Source organism: Nyctereutes procyonoides, unplaced genomic scaffold (genome assembly GCF_905146905.1).
Source record: "Nyctereutes procyonoides isolate TBG_1078 unplaced genomic scaffold, NYPRO_anot_genome, whole genome shotgun sequence".
Taxonomy (NCBI): domain Eukaryota; kingdom Metazoa; phylum Chordata; class Mammalia; order Carnivora; family Canidae; genus Nyctereutes; species Nyctereutes procyonoides.
This window is the reverse complement of record NW_026575139.1, coordinates 31,396,709-31,413,819: the sequence shown is the minus strand read 5'-3', so window position 1 is coordinate 31,413,819 and position 17,111 is coordinate 31,396,709. Positions and strand designations below refer to the sequence as shown.

The following is a 17,111-nucleotide window of genomic DNA, read 5'->3' as shown; positions in this document are numbered from 1 at the left end:
GAAAAAGTCTTGCCTATTTCTCAAGGCCTAACTTAAGTCCTATTCCCTATACCTATAAAGAGTCTTACATGACCTGTCCCAACACCTAGGGTCACCAACCATCTCCATTTGCCTGGGATTTCCTAGGACATGTGACTTTCAATACTAAATTTGGGATTATCCAAGGCAAACTGGGCTGGTTAGACACCTACCAGCACCTCAATGTCTTCCCTCATTATGCTGCCCTGTTAGAGTGGAAAGCCCCACGAAAATACCAGTAGCCACTACTTCCATATTTATAAGGTTCTTTCTCTGCAATAACAGTTATGCTTCCATTGGGCAGAGACCTTTTTTGATTCTCACTTCATACAGTATATAGTGCTATACCCCATGTTAATGCCTACTCGGTGAATAAAATGGTCTAGTTTTAAGTTGGCATTTAAATATCTAAAATTTTTTTCTAGTGGATAATTAATTTGTCTTTATTTTTTTCCAGCCCAGATGACTTACTCAATGCCCTGAATGAGGGTATCAGTCGTGCTGATGTCATCATCACATCAGGGGGTGTATCCATGGGGGAAAAGGTATGAAAAAATGGGGCTCGTGAAAATTTATCCACAGTAATGTCTTTGATTAACTGTAGTCTGGTAGATATCTGTTATCTATAACCAGACCTGCACAAATCTGAAAATCCATAGGTCTTCAGATATTTCTGGGCATTCTAAAAGGGATGCAGTGTGAGTAGATCAGAGGGCTGACCTCAGGAATAGCTTAGAGAATCCTGCAACTTGCAAAATGATTTTCATGTTCCCTTGAAGATTTCTGTTTCTTTGCTTACTCTACGAAAACATTAGGGTGTCCTTTATACATGATATTTACCCAAGATCCTGTCCTCCCCCACCACATATTCTGAACCTAATAAAGAACCCTTAGCCCCTTACAGGGAAGAAAGACAGGATTAGGCATTTCATTGCCCTTTTTGACAAATAATAATGATCATAATCATAATAATGATGACAATATAATACAAACATATATATAAGTGTATAAAGGATTTTATAAGACTAAATATATTTGCATAAAGTTTATGCTTAGTCCTTTAAAAATCACAATTTCAGTGTCTCAGTATCATTAAGTTTGTATCTTAATGAAATGTGTTGGTTCATGATGATTATTGGGTACATTGAATAATATTATAAAAGCAAAATATACTTTACTACAATAACCAACCTGATGTTTTAGTTCAAAAATATTTCAGAACATAAAAAAGAATTAAAAAAAAAAAAATAAATAAATAAATAAATAAAAAAAAGGGATCCCTGGGTGGCGCAGCGGTTTGGCGCCTGCCTTTGGCCCAGGGCGCGATCCTGGAGACCCGGGATCGAATCCCACGTCGGGCTCCCGGTGCATGGAGCCTGCTTCTCCCTCTGCCTGTGTCTCTGCCTCTCTCTCTCTCTGTGACTATCATAAATAAATAAATAAAAATTAAAAAAGAATTAAAAAAAAAATATTTCAGAACATAAAATATTTTTTCCAGCCTTTATTTTTTTATTTTTTTAATTTTTATTTATTTATGATAGTCATACACAGAGAGAGAGGCAGAGACACAGGCAGAGGGAGAAGTCAGGCTCCATGCACCGGGAGCCCGACGTGGGATTCGATCCCGGGTCTCCAGGATCGCGCCCTGGGCCAAAGGCAGGCGCCAAACCGCTGCGCCACCCAGGGATCCCATTTTTCCAGCCTTTAATCCCTTTCCATTTCTTCTTTTTTTCATATTAATGACTAACTGAAAAGTTACAAAAATACTGTCATAATAGCAGTTTTTACCAAAATTCAGATTTTTCCAAGAGCATCTTATACACATATATGATTATTCTTGATCTCTGCCCTATATAGCTATTAAACTGCCTAAATTTATAACCTATTTGGCAGAATTTAGTAGTATGAACAGCGAATGCCTACCTTTCATTCACAACTAGGTTTAGAGTGTTAAAAATAACCCTTCAGCGGGCAAAAACCATAGAAGAAAAATAGAGAATCTCAGTCCAAAATGTCCATTTCATATTACATCCAGGAGTGAAGGTGTTGAAGTGTGGGTAGCAGACAGATTGCTAGGCTAGTCTTCCCTCAAAGTCCTTAGCCCTATGTAGAGCAAATTGCTGCAGATGTCTTCTGAGATCACAAAGCCCAGAGCTGAGATCTGCTTTATAGTAGAGCTATGAGAAGTCATTTTCAGCCTGTCTGTTTTCATTACCATTAAACTGCCTGTGGTGCTCTGAATAACACAAGAGCAAACCCCGAAGTTAAGAATACTTAAATGTTAAATTTGTTGCTTCCAGGGAGTATTTCATGTATAATTTATCTTAGTTGCTAATGAGCTTAATTATGGGACAATACCTATTTAGCAAACCTGAAAATTATCTCTTCCAATACTTCTGAAAAGGCAACAAGCTTCTAACATACATAGGTTTGGCAATTGTGGCTCAACTATGGTAAAGATAGAATACTTCTCAATGTTAGACTTCTTTATTACTGCACTAATGGCCCTTCTACAGTTGTCTCCCTCAAACTCTTTTCCTATCTTCACCTCCCTCTGCCACAAAGTGTTTATTTTTTATAAAACACTGACAGTTTCAAGTAAACAAGCAAAAATTTTTGCTCTGAAAACTAAAGAATTATATGCATTACTATAAATTTTCTACAACCTACAGAATTGTAAAATACCTCAAAGACAATGAAAGGTGCAGATAACTGAGAAGGATGCACTAGATTGGACAGCCCAGTGATTTCTTTTTTTTTTTTTTTTTTTTTGCCTACTTGAAAGTCTCTTAATTTTTCCTGACAGTGTCCCCCTTCTACCTCATATGATCAAAATAATCAAAGAGATCATTATTGATCACAAAAAAAGGCTGTTCTCATAGACTTCCCCTGATTATTTAACAGCAAGTGTCAATTAACTACAAAGGCCTCCATCAGTTTGTTTTACAAATCTAGAGCCATAAAGCAATGGAATATTAAAATTAATCAACAATATTCCAAATAAATACAATAAAATATTCTTATTATTTCATTCAGTTTTATGTCATTCTTGTTCTGCTAGATCCTGGGTTAGCAGTCCGCTTTCATGAAGCCATCTGCTTCTATTCTAAAGGGCTCTAGGATTCCTGACAGAGTCTACTGGTACTACATAAAAGTTATCTAAGCTATATCACCTCAGGTGCCTGTACCCAAGAGACTATTCTTTGAAATATCAATAGTTCAGAGTACTTATGATAGTCCTTTTCCCTAGTATTCTGAATCTTTGTGGCAGGCACAAACTATTTACTGTAGCTTTTAGGAGAGCCCTCAAGCAACCATTAGAGTAAAACAGAAACTTTACAAAGATGACAGATACTTAATGGCTGTACTTAATTCATACTATAACCAATAATATCAGAAAAGAAGATAAATAAAATTCTCTATTCAGATACAATATATAACTATATCATAAAAGTTTTGATGTGTTTCCCCTGAGGATGCAAACATATTATGGACAGCAAAGGCATTGTCAAATCTCCAAACACATCCCACAAAGCACACAATTTATGAAATATTTATAGTGATATGTGACATATATAGATCTAACCCAGGGCATGCTGAGCACATCTCTTCTCAGATATGATGGCAATTCCCCTCACATGAAACTCTTATAATAGTAACATATCAAACAAACTTAATTATTTCTAACATCTCCTTTTGTAAGATGAAAGAAAAAATCTTTGTGATTTTCTAGAGAGCCTCTAAGAGATTTCAAAGATAGTTTTAGGTGTAAAAGATATTCTGAAATTTTTACTTTTTACTAAATTTAGGTCTGATCTTTAGAAGGCAAAATCAAAAGAGTTGTCAAAAAAGAATTGAGTTCTCAATTAAGATAGGATCATGGGTACCTGAGAAACAGTACTGCTTACCTAATTTTTCAAAACAACGATAAAATATTTGGAAATAGGCACAGAAAGTAACATGATTGTAAATAATCTTAGCTCATTTGTAAATGATGAAACTTTGGTCTTTATTTTTTCCTTAAATAAAGGCAAAATAAACAGAAAGCACAAAAGGGAGATTACACAAAAAGAACAATCTTGAGTTTCATGGGAAAAGTATTAATAAAGAAATAAGTTGACCAAATTTGAGTGAACTTACTAAAATTTTAATATGGTTCTCAACTTCATTTTTTTTATTCTTTTTATTGGAGTTCGATTTGCCAACATATAGTATAACACCCAGTACTCATCCCGTCAAGTGCCCCCCTCAGTGCCCATCACCCAGTCACCCTGTCCCCCCACCCCCCCTCCCCTTCCACTACCCCTTGTTCATTTCCCAGAGTTAGGAGTCTCTCATGTTCTGTCACCCTCTCTGATATTTCCCACTCATTTTCTCTCCTTTCTCCTATAATCCCTTTCACTATTTTTTATATTCCCCATATGAATGAAACCATAGAATGTTTGTCCTCTCATTGACTTACTTCACTCAGCATAATACCCTCCAGTTCTATCCACATTGAAGCAAATGGTGAGTATTCGTCATCAGCTTACTTTTAGACACAGATATTATAAACCAAGGCAAATGAAAATCTCTTTCAAAGTTTTGTTCTTTATTATGTTATTTTATATTTTGGGTTTTTTTAAAAAGATTTTATTTATTTATTAATGAGAGACACACAGAGAGGCAGAGACACAGGAAGAGGAAGAAGCAGGCTCCATGCGGGGAAGCCTGATGCGAAACTTGATCCCAGGACTCCAGGATCACGCCCTGGGCCAAAGGCAGATGCCCAACCCTGAGCCACCCAGACATCCTTGTTATTTTATATTTTGAAACAAACTGCCACTTTACTTTAGCACAAAGAGTGGGCCCCAGACCACAAGGGCCCCTAAGACCCTGTAAGAAGGTCTACAATGTCAAAACTACTTTCATAATAGAACAAAGACTTTATTTGACATTTTTTTTATTCTCCTCCTTTCATGAACATACCATGATTTTTTCTAGTGGATACATATTGTATGATATCTCATCAGACTCAATGCAGAAACAAATAAGAGGATCCAACTGACCTCTGTTAAGCCAAACATTAAAGAAATTTTCAAAATTATAAAAACAATGTATAAAAAATAGTTACTTATATTAACATAAAATTGCCTTGTCATTGCTATTTCCAAATGAAACAAAAATTTTTAAAAATTTTTTAGTTTTTAGTTTGTAATACAGGAAATATCTATTAGACATAACCCACATAAACAAAAGCCCTGGGGATCCATATAAATTTTATTTTAAGAGCATGTAAAGACCAAATATTTTGAGGGCTAGACTTAAAAACAAAAATACTCCTTTTCCTTGAAAAAAAGAACAAAGTTACACTTCTCTGTCATTATTATTCCTAGCGTAATTGTAACACCCATATTTCATTATAATGTTTGAGAAAATAACTGATTTTTATTTCACGGTGAAAACTATAGATAATTGAAAAATTATATGTAGGCATTTGAGCAGATTACCAAAGTTCATAAACACATGAATATAACTTTGTACAGCCACATACATCCCTTTTGTACTTTCTTAATATAGTAAAGAGGAACAAACATATTAATTAACATGACCTAAAAGATATAGCCTCTCTCTAGTATATAAAAATAAGAAGCAAAGTATATTAACTTTAGAACAAAAGTATGGATGGTCCTCAATTTACAATGGTTCAACTTAATGAATTTTCAACTTTACAGTGGTGCAAAAGTGATATGCATTGGTAGAAATCATACTTCAGATTTTGAATTTTGATATTTTCCCAGGCTAGCAATATGTAAGGCAACACTCTCTCATGATTTGGAGCAGCCACAGTGAGCTGCCGCTCGCTCCCCGTCAGCTACAATCACAAGGGTAAACAGCTGATAAACTTACAACCTTTTATACCCATACCTGTTATTCACTTTCAGTATAGTATTCAATAAATTACATCATATATTCAGCACTTTGTTATAAAATAGGCTTTGCAGAAGTGTTTTGTAATGTAAATGTTTTGAACATGACTAAGGTAGGCTAGGCTAAGCTATGATGTTGGGTGAGTTAGGTCACACATTTTCAACTTAGGATATTTTCAGTTCACAATGAGTTCAGGAGGTAACTCCATCATAAGTGAAGAAAGATCTATATATTAACTTAAAATTATGCTTATTTATCAAAGACCCAGTACTCTTACATAGAAATCATCTAGGTGTCTGATAATTATTCATTAATTAAATATCGGTTCAATAAGATTTTGTTACTTAAAGATCCTGAAAACTATTTTCAAGCTGGCATACCACAAACATAATTACGATTGAAATTTAAAGTTTGTCAGAAATGATTCAATTATATTGTACCCAATTTTACATTTTTAACATTCTTAAAATATTTTTTGAAGATTTTTTTTATTTATTCATTCATTCATAAAGGACAGAGAGAGAGAGGCAGAGACACAGGCAGAGGGAGAAGCAGGTTCCATGCAGGGAGCCCGACTCAGGACTCGATCCCGAGTCTCCAGGTTCACGCCCTAGGCCAAAGGCAGACGCTCAACCGCTGAGCCACCCAGGCATCCCTACATTCTTAAAATATTGCATAGGAAAAGCACAAGCTTATTTAATGAATACGCCTATATAAGTGTAGGAAAAACAAAACCCAACAAAATAAAAAGTATTTGCCTAATTATACTTCACAATGATAAATAAAAAGAACATGCTGGGCTTTCTTAATAACTAAAGCTAGTGTAATTTGCCAAAGATTTACCTTAACTTTGTGATCTTTGATTCTTAAAATTATAAGAATACCTTTTAATGTAGCTCATTGAAAATATAAGTTAAATTTCCTTATTATCTGGTAATTTTAGGAAGATTCTTCTTATATAATCCGTTTATAGAATCTTTTAAGAAGATTATTTTTATATAAGCACTTATTTAAGTCTATGAGAACAGAGCACCTTTAATTTAAAAGACAATTATTTTGATGTGTTTTTCTTCTTCCCCCTGGCAAAGCAAACTTTATTGTGGCCCTAAAATGGGGGCTCTTCTCTCCAGATCTGAAACTGGAGAGTTGGGGCTTAGGGGTTTTTGGATTGCCCTCTGCCAACACCTCCATCACATTTAGACTCAGATGAAGAGGGTTTGAGTAGGAGGATTATGATAGGAGGGAGGCACCCTGAATCCAAAGTACACCCTGAGGAAGGTCCATTCTGCTTGGTGGTCTCATAGGCATATGATTTATGAATACCTTCCAGAAGTAGGAAAACATTCCACACTCACGAAATGAGATAAATGTCTTTCTGGATCACAGACACATAGATACTTCAACCACAGGTCACAAATAAACACAGAAACAAAAATAACTTACCAGTCTACAAATAAAGAGCTGTTTTCCTTCCTAGAGGTCACAAAGTTCTTGATTGGTTTAGGCTCAAAATGACAGTAAGACAAATAAACGAGAAAGATTAATAAGCCATATTCTCTGTCTTCTCTTACCTGAGAATAGACCGCAATCATCCACTTATAGAAATCATCAGACTTTAAAACCAAATTCCCAACAATGGCTGCCACAATGGGGAATATCTTACTGGCCACGCACAGAAGAAAAATAGAATCAAAATCAATAAAGGGAACAAAATTACAGAAACCAAAAGTTAGCAGAGTTCCCATTTTATTGCTGCTTGGTATTCACTCCAAGAACCTAAGAGAAGTCTGCCCAGGTGTAAGCTACCTATAAAGTGCACTTTTCTAGCAATCACGTTTACGTGGCTCCATAAGATAGATCAATGGGGCATCTCAGTGGAGCGTCCAGAACTAGGAACGTATAATTTTTTATAGATAAAATCATGAATTTCATATACATATAAAATAAACACATGTCAGAGATTGTATTTAATTCATTAGTTAATGAAGTAACCAATAAGATGTTATAACTGGTTCAAAGAAGAATTCAAAGAACACACACAGATAATCAGGAATACTGAGGTAAATTTGCTAATAGATGCAAAACTGCTTTAAATCCACAGGCAAATAATCAATTATATCTCCACAGACAGAATTAATTTGCATTTCTTTGAATACTAATCTTACTTACCATCAGTTTTCTACAGCTTATTTTTTTAAAGTTTTTAGTTTAATTCCAGTTAGTTAATGTACAGGATTATATTAGTTTCAGATGTATAGTATAATGATTCAACACTTGCATACATCACTCAGTACTCATCACCACAAGCATACTCCTTAACCCCCATCTCCTGTTTCACTCATCCTCCCACTCACCTCCCCTCTGGTAACCATCAGTTTGTTCTCTAGAGCTAAGAGTCTGTTTCTTGATGTCTCTCTCTCTCTCTCTTTTTCCCTTTGTTTGTTTTATTCCTTAAATTCCAAAATAAGTAAAATCATATGGTATTTGTCTTTTTCTGATGTACTTATTTTATTTATCATATATACTCTAGCTCCATCCATGTGTTACAAATGGCAAGATTTCATTCTTTTTAATAGCTGAATAATATTCCATTTATACACCTTAATTTTTGTAAAATAGCTCAAAGATGATGAAACACACAAATAAACCAGAAGGTTGTGCTACACTGGACATCCAGTAATCTTTGTTAACAACTTTAAAGTCTTTCACAATTTGTCTAATGTTGTTTGTTCTTACCTGAGTTGAGGAAGAACTCTTGTTTCTTCACCCATTGATTTTTCTTCTTTCTATCTGACTCTAGCTTTCAGAATATCAGACAGAGATATTTGCTGCCTCTATAGGTAAACAAAAACAAGAACAGTGGTAATTCTCAGCCTTCATGGCTGTGTCTGGTACAAGCTTTCCACCTGTCACAAAAAAACATGAGCATTAATGTTCAAAAAGAATAAAAGTGGACATTTTTAACAACAGAGGGGGCTTTTTTTTTCAAGAAAAATAAAATACTTTCATTCATTTAGCAAATGTAATGAGCATATCTGCTTTCCAAACTCTGTCATAACCTTTAAGGCCCAGCAAGTGTGGCCTCTGCCTGTCTCTCCAACCTCATGTTATGCCTTTTCCACTCATTCACTACCTTTCATTTTTTTCATGCATTCTTTACTGCTTTAGAAGCTTCAGTATGTACATCCCTCTGCCTGGAATTCTCATCTCCTCACACATCATATGCCTGAATTCTTCTCACCCTCACCACCTCTTTTAAAATGACCTTTCCCTATTCTCCACCCCACCCATTATTCTCTATTCTAGCACCTGCTTATTTCCTTCATAGCATATAACACACTTTATAATTATTTTATTTGTTAGTTTACTTACTTTAGGCTGTCTTCATTGGTAAAATTCAACAGAACATCTTTGTATCAGGGACCATGTCTATTCCTGCTCACCATTAAAATATCTCTAGCACATATGGAATTTGTGATATATAATAGGTTCAAAAATATTTATTGAACTAAGAAATGAATGAATGGCATGTGCTATTCACTAGGGATTTGTCATACACACACACACACACACACACACACAGTTTGTGTAGTTCAGTAAAGAAAACATAGCAGTTATCAGGGAATTGCAGTATAGCCTAGGTGTGTGATATCAGAAGGACATAGTATTATAAGGGCACATAAGATCTGGAGAGTTCTGCTTCTACTATGATATAGTAGCTTTTTTGGACCAACCCTTCCACCAAGAACAACTATAAAAGCTATATAAGGGCTCCCTGGGTGGCTCAGTGGTTTGGTGCCTGCCTTTGGCCCAGGGCATGATCCTGGAGTCCTGAGATCGAGTCCCATATTGGGCTCCCTGCATGGAACCTGTGTCTCCTTCTGCCTATGTTTCTGCCCCCGCCCCCTGTGTCTCTCATGAATAAATAAATAAGATCTTTAAAAAAAAAGCTATATAAATTTTTAAAAAATATTTTAAGGAAGAAAAAAGAAAAAGCAGGTGTCTGAAGAGAAAAACCTAGACAACCAGGATTCAAGGCACCCAAGATCTCAGAGAAAAATGAACCACAGAGAAGTAACACTAGAATTCTTCACCATATTTTTCCTCAACACATTTATTAATTCCTAAGCCAAGGGAATGGGAGGAGGTGTAATGATTCAAGAGACCAAAAAGCCAACCATAGTAGAGTAGCTAAGAGGCTAAGAAAATAAACAATTTTTAGCAGTCTTTGGAGTTTGGAGCCTGCAGTGGAGAAAGATGCCTGGCAAATATCTCAGGCTCTTGGTTTAAACCCTTGAAATGCTCGAGGAAAAAAGACAAACTGGAAATATACCAACCTTCACAAAGACTGAAATTGAGCATCAAATTATGTCAATCTCTGATTAGGTCAGGCAATCTTTAATTTACTTTAGGTAATTGCCAATGGAAATTAAATCCTTTCTGGAGAAATATATCATCATCTAGAACCTCTTTAATTTTTTTCACATTTAATGTTTGGGCTTCAGGTTTTAAAGTCACCAGACATGCCAAAGATAGGACAAAATCACTAAAATTAAGAAAGAGAAACAAAATGAAACAACTCTAAAAGTGATACTGATATTTATTTTGTCTCGTGTGAAATTTTTAAAACTATAATTAATATTTTTAAGAAAAAATAAAGGACAAAATGAATAATTTCACTGGAAAGCTAGAGTCTATTCATTATATTCAAAATTTTAGAAAAGGGATGGAAAATATGGAAAAGAACATAAAAGACATATGGGATATGGTAAAAGGTCTAACATGCATGTAATTGGAGTCCAGAAGAAAGGAAAGAGTGTGACCAGAAGCAATATTTAAGAGATATTGGTAGAGTTTTCCAAAACCAATGAAAGACATCAAGCCAGAAATTCAAGGAGGTCTGTTAATGTCAAGCAGGATAAATACAAAAAACAAAAAGCTCATACCTAGGTAACCATAGCAAAACTACTAGAAAACCAAGGACAAAGAGAAAGTCTTGCCAGAAGGATACATTACCTTCAAAGGACCAACAAATAAAACTAACAAATGATCTAAACAGAAATGATGGAAGTCAGAAAACAATGGAATAGCATTTGTAAAGTGTTGAAAGAAAACAGCTGGTGTAAAACTGTATATACAGCAAAAAATTCCTTCAGAAATGAAGATAAAATAAAGACATTTTCAGCCAAATAAAAACGAAGCACAGTTGTGTACTAAAGGGAATTTTTTAGTCAGAAAGATTGTGGAGGTATGGAAATGCAGAAAGGACTAAGGAGCAAAAGAAAGTTAATATGTGGTTAAATGTAAATGAATGTTGATTGTATAAAATAATAGTGTCTTATATGAAGTTAAAATATGTTTATATATAAACATTGTATATTAAATTATACAGTATACATTGTATAGTATATAAAGAAATATATAATAGTTGAATACATATATACACACATATACACACATACTTAAAATGTATATAGAATATTTGGTACTTTATAGCACAAAAGCAGAGAGGAATAAATGGAGTTAACATGTTTCAAGGTTCATGCATTGCCAGGGAAGTAATAAAAATATCAAATTATAGTGAACTATAATAAGTCAAGAATGCATATTTTAACCTTTGAAATAACCACTAAAATAATAAAAGAATGCATAATTAACAAGCTAATAGAAGGGAAAAAAATTAAAATAACAAAAAAGTGATGAATTCAAAAGAAAGCACAAAAGAAGAAAAAATGAAATAAAAACAGAAGTAACAATAGAAAACAAATAGTAGGGTGATAGCTTTAAACCCAAATATGGCAGAATTTATATAAATGTAAATGGACTAAGGCCTCCAATTAACAATTGTCATTCTGGATTGTAAAAAAATTATAAATTGTATCATGGTAATAAAAGACCCACTTTATATAGAAAGACACAACAAATTGAAAATAAAAGAGTAGGAAAAAAGTTATGATGAAAGCCAGCTGGTGTGGCTGTATTGCGTCAGAGAAAATTAAGGTAAAAAAGGATTACAAGATATTAGGAGGGACATTTCATATATTTCAATGGATTGGTTCATCAGAAAAATACAGCAACTCTAAATATGCATGTAATAATATAGCCTCAAAATAAAGATAAGAAATCTATCATCCAGCCTTGGGAATTAAGGGGAGGCTGAGGAAATGACTGAGATTGAAATAAGGGGTGGAGAGAAGGTAGAAAGAAAGAGTATTCCAGACAGAAGGAAGAACATTTTCAGAGACTGGGGGCAAGAAAGTCTTAGAAACTAAGTGATATAATCTTGCTGGAATGGAGAGAGAAGAAGAGAAAGAGGGATGAGAATGGAGAAAGAGAGAAAGATTGAAATTGAAAAAGAGGAATGGGGTTGGATGGGAAGAGAATTGCCAGATGAGAGTAATGATTGGTTAAAAGGGGGTTAGAAAATACAAGAATCATAGATACGATCTTAAAAAGATGAGGCTTTTTCCTGGAAAACGGGCAGTTTTGAAGTATTATATGTGACTTGATCAGATTTGTTTTTCAAGAGATGTTTCTTACTACTTTGGGCGGAATGAATTCGAGGAGGGCAGGACTATTGGCAGAGACCTATTTCAGTAATCCAGATGAGATGATGTTCATTGAGGCTGTAGAAATAGAAGGGAACAGATGTTTAAAATAAAGTATCCTTTGCTTGTAAAATATTTGAAATTTTAGTGGTTACTAGACTTACTCTTAGATTAAAACAAGAAACTCAACAATAGACCTAGGAGTTAAGAAATTTTTAGGACTAGTTTTTTTTTCTTTATGTCTACAAAACCAACTGCATGACAATGTTGTCTTTCTTTTCCAAAAGTCAAGTTTTGTCAAATCACTGTGGATTGGTTATAACTTTAGGTTGGTTGTTTTTGTTGGCAGCGTATAAAATTGGAACAATTAAAGTCTCTTGACTATCTGTTTTAGAACTCCCTCCCTATTTTTTATTTTAGTTGACTTATTTAGATTTGGCAGTGGGAAAATGTCCAAGTCTTTTCTCTGAGAATGGTACATTATTTTGAGTCAATTAAGGAGAATAACGTAGTACACATACATGTGGCTTTCCTGACCTAGTCCAACTTCTTAAGCTTCTTGTTTGTTAACATCCTTTCTCAAACACAAAATTCTGTATTAAAAGAGAAACAATAACCATCAAGTAATTATTTATATGATTTGGTTTATTATTTAACTACTTCTATTAGAATGTATCTTTTATGAAAAAAGGGACATTATGTGTTTTGTTCAAGCCTATATCCTCCTGTACAAAGATTAGTGTTCAACATATATTAGGAACTCAATAAATATTTATCAAAGAATAAGTGAATGACCAGAATGAAGAAATGAAGGAATTTGTCTTAAGTAAATCAACTTCACTAAAATAAGATGTTTCTTTTCATTTCAATCTTACAAATTCATTTTATTTTCATATAAAGTTTTGAAAGTCTAATATTAGAATGTTTGAAAATAAAGTGATTGTTTTTCATATTTGCAGGACTATCTCAAGCAGGTGCTGGACATTGATCTTCATGCTCAGATCCATTTTGGCAGGGTTTTTATGAAACCAGGGTATGAAAATAACCTTATTATTTTATATATGGGGTTGGTTTGGCTCTTTGACTAACAAGTTTTAAATGCTTTCTTTTTACATTTTCTGGTATGAATTATTTACTCTAATAAAAGAAATATTATAATAATAGAATTCCTTGCACAAATGTACCTCCTATCTGAAATGGGAATTCATCTTCCTTATGAATCTCTGGCTTTGTTATAAACAAAGCAAAGCAACTTTCCAGACCTTTTCTTTCTTTAGTTCCATGTCTGGTTCCTTCTTTCTCTTTTTTCTCTTTGTATACTGCTTCTTTCTCTCCTTTTAAAAACATTTTAGTATCAAAATTCTCAAAATGCACAAAAGTAGAGCGTACAATGAAACCTTCCTGTACCTATCACCATTTTTCCATAACTGTTTTATCAATCCCCTCCTTCATCTTTTTGAAGAGATAGGGGGATAGATTGTTTTTTTGGTTTTGGATTATTTCAAAGCAAATTCTACAATGTCATTTTTATATACATCTCAAATAATACTAAAATAACAGCAGCATTCTCTTGTGTAATCACAATGGTATTTCTCACCTAACAAATAAGAATATCTTAATATCATCTGATACCCTGATCATATTTAAAATTCTCCCAAATATCAAGAGAAAGAATACCTTCTTACATGTTTTATTTAAATTATAATTCAAGTCAGGCCTACTCACTGTATTTGTTTTAAAATCTTTATTAAATAATAACATTTACCTCCATCCTCCTTTTTTTATCATGCCATTGACCTGCTGAAGACACTGAATCATTTGTCCTAATGAATAGATTTAGCTGATCGCTTCCTTGTGGTGGTGGTTAACTTGTTCCTCTCTTTTCCAGTATATTCTACAGACTGGAAGTTAGATCTAAAAGCTTGATTACAGGGATCCCTGGGTGGTGCAGCGGTTTAGCGCCTGCCTTTGGCCCAGGGCACGATCCTGGAGACCCGGGATCGAATCCCATGTCGGGCTCCCGGTGCATGGAGCCTGCTTCTCCCTCTGCCTATGTCTCTGCCTCTCTCTCTCTCTCTCTCTCTCTCTCTCTCTCTCTGTGTGTGTGTGTGACTATCATAAATAAATAAAAATTTTAAAAAAATAAAAAATAAATAAAAGCTTGATTACATTCAGATTCAATTCTTTTTTCCTTTTCAAAAATACTTCATAAGTAGTGTTTCATACTATTTCTTATTATGTCCCAGGAAAAAGAAAAATAACTACATTCTGAGATCTGGCATATCTCTTTCAAAGGCTGATGGAGCTTCTATAATCAGTTGTAAATGCTCAAAGCATGCCAAACATTGGTGTTGAAATATATGTAGCCATGTCTTATCTGATAGTTTGCCTGTTCAAACCTCTGGTACTATATAAACCTTTCATACACTACTCAAAGGACTTAGTGTGTAGGTGAGCATTCTAATTCTGACACCCCTCCATGCCATCAGGGACAATTTAGTAAATAATGCCTTAGTTCAGAACTATACTCTGATGAGTGCTCACATGAACCCTGAGAGAGAGTAGAGATGGGACTTAACCAGTTGTTATGAATGAGCTATGGGAACCATCAGTAAATTCCAGAAACCTTTTTTAAATGTCAAGCCAGTCTTCCTGATCTCCCAGATTTATTGGGTACCTCTCATCAGGTCTAAGGCAAAGATCAGGCTCCACTGCCATGATTTTGCCATTTAAATACGAAGTGAAGATTAACCCTAGTCTTCTCCACAATTTGATAGAATTTAGAATTCTTATTTTTAATTAAATAATCACTTAAAATATTAATTAATTAATTAATTAATTGAGAGAGAGAGAGCACAAGCAGGGAAATGGGCAGAGGGAGAGGGAGAAGCAGAGTACCCACTGAGCAAGGAGCCCGAGTCAGGTTCAATCCTAGCACCCTGGGATCATGACCTGAGCCAAATCAAGACTTGGATACTTAAATGACTGAACCACCCAGGCACTCTTAAAATTGAGAATTCTTGAGGTCCCTGTGTGGCTCAGCAGTTTAGTGCCTGCCTTCGGCCCAGGGCATGATCCTGGAGTCCCGGGATCGAGTCCCACATCAGGCTCTCTGCATGGAGCCTGCTTCTCCCTCTGCCTTTGTCTCTGCCTCTCTCTCTCTCTCTCTCTCTCTCTCTCTCTCTCTCTCTCTCTGTCTCTCATGAATAAATAAATAAATAAAATATTTTTTAAGTAAAGGAATTTAGAATTCTTTACATTATATTTCTGTAGTCGCCCCAATATTGCTACTGCTTCCAAGCCCTTTTATTATTGAAACTGTTGGATTTGGATCATTCTCATTAAGAAATATTTTGTCATAAAGCACCTGGATAGCTCAGTCAGTTAAGCATTTGACTCTTTATTTTAGCTCAGGTAGTGATCACAGGGTCTTGGGATCAAGCCCCACATTAGGCCCCACACTCAGTGGGGAGTCTGCTTGAAATTCTCTCTCTTCCCCTACTACTGCTCTCTCTCTCTCTCTCTCTCTTTTTCTCTCTCTCTCTCTCAAATAAATCTTTTTCTAAAAAAACAGTATTTTGTTTTAAGCAAATATTATTATGCTATGAGTGCACAGGCTTTTTTTCTGTCCCTATGGGCAGTACTAATTTGATTAGAATACAGAGGACATCCCAAAAGCATGTCAGTGTGCTTCTCACTAACCTCAAAAATTCAATCAACTATTCTTTTTGCAGTGAAAAAGAAGCTACTACTAGTTGCCCTCACCTCTAGAGGAGAATAATTGTGTGGGTTTTTTTTTAAAGATTAATTTATTTATTTTAGAGAGGGGCAGGAGGAGCAGAGGGAAAGACAGAATTAGAGGAGAATTATTTATAATATCTATTATTTAAATTACTCAGCACCTGTGATATATAATTTTGGTCTATTTTTATTTTCAGTTTATTTTTTACCTCTTCTTAAGACTCTCATCAGTTCCTAATGTTCATTCTCCTCCCTTAAAGTCATAACACTGTGTGACCTCAGTCATTGTATAAATGCTATTACATTCTAATCCCAAGAGGAGAACTGAACAATAAATGTTGATCCAAGGAAATGGCTTTCCAGAACTTAAACAAAAGCTTCATAGTCTAGCAATAAGACATTCATGATAATAATGCATGATAAAATGTGTTGTTGTGATGGAGTCTTTTTTAAATGAGTACCTTTAGAGAAATCACAGAACCTATCTGCAAGAGGCAAAAGATTATTTAAAATTGGCTTTAAATATAGTAGAAGGAAAGTATTATGCATTCCCTCCTCATTCTTATTATGTGTGTTAGTTTGCTTTAGTAAAATGGTTTAGAAGTTTAAATGGGCTTCCTTTACTTGGCCAGAATTTATACGTGTCTAAAGATAAGAAGAATTTAAAGTAATTGCTCCTTAATAGTAGAACAAAAAGAAGTATAAAAAGCTCAAGAACAATTTAGCTTTGCTCTTCCCACATACAGTGCATTAAGAATATAATTAACCTCTTTTATTTTAAACAGAGATACTAAAAAAAAAAGACATTTGGAGTTTGATAGTCAAGACTACTACCAATCACAATTTTTATGGGTCATCTACAGTGAACATAGATGTCATCGAGAGTGTATCTTG

The 17,111-nt window shown here is 34.5% G+C and overlaps 1 protein-coding gene across 5 annotated transcripts in view; it reads left to right on the top strand.

Annotated features, from left to right (window-relative positions):
- GPHN (gephyrin) overlaps positions 1–17,111 on the top strand; it is a 636,471-nt gene that overhangs the window by 600,320 nt on the left and 19,040 nt on the right. For all 5 annotated transcript variants that reach the window (XM_055303645.1, XM_055303644.1, XM_055303642.1 and 2 more), the window contains 2 exons: positions 476–563; positions 13,436–13,509. In XM_055303645.1, coding sequence (XP_055159620.1) covers positions 476–563; positions 13,436–13,509 — 162 coding nt within the window. The remainder of the gene's footprint in view (positions 1–475; positions 564–13,435; positions 13,510–17,111) is intronic.